At 54.8% G+C, this 5,791-nt stretch overlaps 1 protein-coding gene across 2 annotated transcripts in view; it reads right to left on the bottom strand.

Annotated features, from left to right (window-relative positions):
• Positions 1–208: 208 nt before the first annotated feature.
• Positions 209–5,791, bottom strand: part of RTN2 (reticulon 2) — a 9,697-nt gene continuing 4,114 nt past the window's right edge. The window contains exons 5-10 of one of the 2 annotated variants that reach the window (XM_021716768.1): positions 3,566–3,773; positions 3,085–3,223; positions 2,878–2,947; positions 2,708–2,754; positions 957–1,015; positions 209–712 (exon numbers count right to left, since the gene is read on the bottom strand). In XM_021716768.1, coding sequence (XP_021572443.1) covers positions 631–712; positions 957–1,015; positions 2,708–2,754; positions 2,878–2,947; positions 3,085–3,223; positions 3,566–3,773 — 605 coding nt within the window. In that variant the 3' untranslated portion in view covers positions 209–630. The remainder of the gene's footprint in view (positions 713–956; positions 1,016–2,707; positions 2,755–2,877; positions 2,948–3,084; positions 3,224–3,565; positions 3,774–5,791) is intronic. The other variant, XM_008066417.2, reaches the window with a different exon arrangement.

Raw genomic sequence — 5,791 nt, 5'->3', positions numbered from 1 at the left:
ATGGTAGCCCACAGAGAGCTTGCCAAGGCTTAGCTAGTCCTGGAATGTGTGATTTCCCAGCGTCCTCCCCCTCCATCATTTCACAGCCTGAACAGATGGCAGAGGGGGCTTCTTCCCCAGAGATGGGGAGGGCTCTCCTGGAGTGTGACTTAAGTACTTTTCAGGGCAAAATGGTGAAAGCTGCAAGGGTCTGGAAGTACAGGAGTCCTTGGGTTTTCCACAGGAGTCTTTATTACAGTGTAAATCCAAGCTCAGGCCTCCCCTGGGCCCCATGCAAATCCCCGGCGTTGGGGCTCGCGGCGGCCAGGAGACACCAACCCCTCCACGGCGCCTCCAGCGGCGGGGTCTCGGAAGTGCGGGGCGGTGCCCAGTCTAGTCAACTACAAGTCCCAGCAGGCCCCGCGGCCAAGGTGCCTCGCCTTCCCCGGACTCTTGGAGCAGAGCCTCTTGGGAAATGTAGTCCTGGCCGCGCAGGAAACTTGCGCGGGCTCCCTGGGGTGAGTGATCCCGACACCCACCGCGAAGTGGCTCGGGCCGAAGGGGAGAGAGGGGGGGGAGGGGCGGGAGGTGGAGTGGGGGCAGAGGGCTCATGGGGTGGGGGCAGGCGTCCCGCGGGCAGAGACACCGTTCTCATTCGGCTTTGGCTTTGGGTCCGGAGACGGCGGCTGCAGCAGAGGCAAGGGCTCCGGTGCCTGGGATTTTAGCTCGGATCCTGCAGGAGAGATGGGTGGGGTCACGAGATGGGGCAAGAGATGGAGTAAGCATCTGGGAGGGAAGGTGGGTGGGGGACAAGCTGAGAGCGCGGAGCCGGCCCCTGCGTTGGAATCGTCTCTCGCCCTTCTCTGAGAAGGGGGCATTTCAGCCCCAGGAGATTTGGGGACAAGGAGTGCAAAAAGAAAAGGTCGCCAAGCTGCCCCGTTCCCCGCCCCCCATCCATCTCCCCTGCATGCTCTTACTTAGCTTTGATGTGGCTCAACTGATTGGTCACCAACCCCACATACTGGTCGATCTGGGCCTGCAGAGACCAAGGAGGAGGGAAAGAAATTGGAGGGGGTTCAACCCCCACGCCACCCTCAGTCCTAAACCTAATAAAGTACGTTGGAAGTCAGAGTCCAAGTCAGCTGGGCCACGCTCTAAGTGGACACACAAGGATCTGACAGGGAGACTGTGTCCTGGGCATGGTGATTAATCTTTGAGTGATTTTGCATATGTGTGTGTTGTGAGAGCAGAGGGCATTGGTGTTGGTTGATGAGTCCGTGAGTGGATTGGTTTAAATGCTAGTTTAAGAGCCGAGCATAGTGGCTCATGCCCATAGTCCCAGCACCTTGGGAGGCTGAGGCAGGAGGATCGCTTGAGGCCAGTTCAAGACCAGCCTGGACAATATAGCAAAGCCCTGTCTCTACAAAAAAAAATTTTAAGTGCCAGCCGGCGTGGCCCATGCTTGTAATCCCAGCACTTTGGGAGGCAGGGGCAAGAGGATAACTTGAGCCCAGGGGTTCGAGCCCAGTCTGGGCAACTTGGTGCAGCCTTATCCCTATAATAATAATAATCATAAAAATCAGCCAGCCATGGTGGCACGCACTTGTGATTCCAGCTACTGGAAGGCCAAGGCAGAAGGATCACCTGAGCCCGGTAGGTCAAGGCGTGAGCGTGCCACTGCACTCCAGCCTGGGCAACAGAGTGAGACTCCGTCTCGAAAAAAATAAATAAAATAAAATAAATTCACAGTGATCGTTTACTTTGTGAGTCTTGGTGATTCTGGTCTGTGAGGGACAGAGTGAGGGCTATCTGGCAGGGCATGTGTCATCTGGCTCTCAGCTTTGCTGGAGAAGGGAGTATCCATCCATCTGCCTGTCTCTGGATAGGATGGATGTCAGCCGGTCCTGCTTATGTCCCTGTTCTGGGCAGCCACCCAATTTTAACTGACATGTGAGTCAGTCGTTGGCTGTTTCGGGGGTGAGAGCAGTCCATCAGTCTGCCTGCCGCTGGCATCAGTCATATCAAGACTACATGTGGCAATAGGTGCCATTGGTCTGCATGTCTCCAACTGAAATATACATCTGTCAGTCTCTGGCGGTATCAGGGGGAGAAGGAGAAGGCATTCATCTCTCTGTCTGTTTCTGTCTGGGATGAGAGTCGTTCAGCCTCGAGCTGTGTCAGAGAAAGAAGACTCACGACCCGCCTGGGCAACTTGGCGAGACCTCATCTCTACAACAAATAAAAATGAGCGGGGCGTGGTAGTGTGCGCCTGTAGTTCCAGCTACTTGGAAGGCTGAGCGGAAGGATCGCCGGAGCCCAGCAGGTCGAGGCTGCGGTGGCCGGGAGCGGCCACTGCACTCCAGTCTGGGCAACTGAGTGAGACTCCAACTCAAAAAAAAAAACAAAAAGAGAGAGAAAGAAGACATCAATCAGACTGTCTCTCTCTGGCTAGGACACGCCAGTTGGACTGGACCCATCCTTAGAAAGGAGCATCAGTTGAGTCCACCTGCTGTGGGTTGGGACATGTCAGTCAGGTCCTGGCTCTGTCAAGGGACAGCAATCAACATGGCTGTCTCTGGCTGTCGAAACGCATACTGAGAACAGGCAGCAGCCAGAACACCTGTGTCTGGCTGGGACATCTATCGATGGGACCCTGGTTCTGGAAGGGAGGTGTTAGACCACCCATGTCTGGCTGGGGTGCTGGCAATGGGGGATGTGCCACACTCACCTGGTGTTGCCGGTATAGCAGGGGGACAGTGAATAAGCCAATCACTCCTGTGGGGACAGAGATGGGGGTGAGGGTGTTCCCGAGAGATTAACAGTCCCATCTGAAGCCCTGTCCCCCACCAAACACCAACACCCCACCTCCCTATCCGCCACACAGCTTCCTCCGCTCACCCAGAATGAGAAGCGTCAGTCCATTGAAGACGGCACCCACAAAGGTCAAGATGTAGAACAGGAGGGCCAGCTGGGGGTCAAGGTCAGGGTCAACAGAGCCCACAGGGAACTCCCAGGCTGTGAATGTACCCAGCAATGGCCCTCCCCACCTGCCAGGGTCTCCAGGTGAATGGTGGGAACCAGGAAGGGCCAAGGGCATCGGGGTACCTTGAGGGAGTCCACAAGGTCTTCTACCAGGAAGAAATGCCGCAGCTGCGTGACCGCAGAGACCACGCGGGATGCAATCTGCTGGGACAAACGTTCCGTCTGCTCCCGAGTCAGGGTTAAGTCCACGTCCAGATAGGCCCTGAGAGGACAGAGGGGTGTGGGGTAGCTCAGACAGGCTCCGACTGGCGTGGGGAATGGCTGAAACTAGGGTGGTAAGAAATGGCGGTCAAGGAGAAGACCGGAGCTAGGACCGAGGGGCAAATCAAAGGAACTGCCAGTGGAGGACTGTGGTCAAGGTCGCGATCGAGAGAAGGGATCAGGGCTAAGGAGACCAGGTTAGGATCAGAGATGAGGGCTGGGGGTCAGGTGAGAGGATCAGGGCCAGGCCTGATTTGGTGCCTGATTTGAGGTCACAGGTCGTGACTTCGGATCAGCACTGGGGTTTGGACAGGGCTTCGGGTCAGGGGCCAGGGGTTCTCACTGGAAAGGGTTGGCTCCATCCCCCCGGTGCACGGCCTGCAGCACTTTGCGGTAAACCCTGAGAGAGATGGTGCCACACAGCAGCAACAGGGCCACGTGAGCGGCCACGGACACGATGCTAAAGTGCAGGAGGCAGAGGAGGGAGACCATGAGGCCTGTGAAGACCACTCCTGACGTCCTCGTGTCCTTCCAGTACAGCAGGTCCGCCACTGTGGAGGGGTGGGGGGCATCAGGGCTTGCACCTGACCTGGCTGATCTCCTGACCTCCCCTTCCTGTCCCGTGGCTGAACATGACTTCTCAACATACCTGTTTGAGACTTAACCTGGTTTTCAACTATTTAGTGGCCTCTTTTTGCTTTTTGTAGAGATGGGGTCTTGCTATGTTGCCCAGGCTGGTCTCAAACTTCTGGCCTCAAGCAATTCTTCCACCTCAGCCTCCTAAAGTGCTGGGATTGCAGGCATGAGCCAACCACATCTGACCTTGGTGGCCTCTTTTTGTTGTGGTTTGGCTTTGTGGAGATGGGTCTCGCTTTGTTGCCCAGCCTGAACTGGAACTCCTGGCCACAAGCAATCCTCCCACCTCAGCCTCCTCAAACCCTGTCTCTACAGAAAAATTTAAAAATTAGTTGGGCGTGGTGGCACGTGCCTGCAGTCCCAGCTACTCAGGAGGCTGAGGCAGAAGGATCGCCTGAGCCCTGGAGGTTGAGGTGGCGTGAGCCGCGAGTGTCCCACTGCACTCAAGCCTGGGTAACAGGATGAAACCCTGACTCAAAAAACAAAAAAGAAAACAATAGAATTATATAAACACTTTCCTGCATCATGCATTTCTCACTCCTTTTTCTTCTAGAATTCCATCCTAGTCAATTGGAAGACCTCTTAATGACTCCAACTAAGAGCTACATGGTATTCCAGAGTGTGGCTGTGGTGTCATTCATTTTATCCAGCCATGTACCTATTTTTGGGTCATTCAGTTTCTCTCCTAACTCCTTCTCCACACACAGTGCTTCAAGCACCATCCCTCTACAGATATTCTTACCTTCTGGAGCTTCTATTTCTGAGGAAGAATCCCAGGGGTGGTGGAATTACTGGGTGAACTGGTTGTTGTTTTTGTTATTATTATTATTATTATTATTATTTGAATTGGAGTCTCACTCTGTTGCCCAGGTTGGAGTGCAGTGGCACTCACGGCCACCTCAGCCTCAACCTGCTGTAGGCTCAGGCTCTGCCTCAGCCTTCCAAGTAGCTGGAACTACAGGCGCACACCATCACGCCTGGCTAATTTCTTGATTTATTGCAGAGATGAGGTCTTGCCAAGTTGCCCAGATGGGTCTCAAACCCCCAGAATCAGGCAATCCTCTCACCTCCACCTACTAAAGTGCTGGGATCACAGGTGTGAGCCACCGCACCTGGCCTATTATTTTTAAATCAGTGGCTCGTTCTGTCACCCAGGATGGAGTGCAGTGGCACACTCATGGCTCACTGCATGGACTGGTTATGCATTTTTTAAAGTCATACATGTCAGAATGTTTACTAGCAAGACCATAACAATTCCTGTTTTCACAAGCAAATTTCCACAAGCAACACAAAAGTGATCTTTTCCCAGCATCCTGCCCAGCAATGGATGTTAGCATTCTTTTTAACTTTTGCCAACCTGATGGGTGTAAAGTGATATCCCTTGACGTGCTTACCAACATATTTTTGCAAGTCTTAAATGTATTAATAACCCCACACTCCTTTCTAAGCCCTAACTCGCATTTCTGACCCCTTTCTGAGATCCTAAACTCACTTCCCAAGCCCAGCTTGAGCCCTGACCTCCCAACCCTAAGGTTTCATCTCAAGCACCCAAACCTTAATAATCTGCTTGCATTTGAGCCCCGAACCAGGAGCTCAGTTTCCTTCTATTCTTTCCAGAACCTCTCCATTCTCCCGTCCTCCCTCCAGTCAAGCTGAGCCATCCCACCGGTCCCCCTTAGAGGCTGACCCTCTCACTTGTACTCTCCCCAAGTAGGGCAGCTCCCCAGCCTCCCCAGCGCGAGGCCCTCCCCGGCAGGCTCCCGGTGGTGCCCGTCGCCAGTGGGTGGGGGAGGGGCCGGGTCGCCTGAGGCGGGGGCTAAGTTTAGGCACGCTGCGGGGAGGGGGCCTGGCCCACAGCTGTGCTGGCCCATCCGCCTCTGAGTGACAGCGCCGCCTGGGCTGGCGGCTGGGGGAGGGGGCCTCCCCGCTCCTA

The sequence above is a fragment of the Carlito syrichta genome, unplaced genomic scaffold (genome assembly GCF_000164805.1).
Source record: "Carlito syrichta isolate Samal-C Ts95f unplaced genomic scaffold, Tarsius_syrichta-2.0.1 Scaffold308918, whole genome shotgun sequence".
NCBI lineage: Eukaryota > Metazoa > Chordata > Mammalia > Primates > Tarsiidae > Carlito > Carlito syrichta.
The sequence above is the reverse complement of the archived record's forward strand: the minus strand, read 5'-3'. Positions and strand labels throughout refer to the sequence as shown.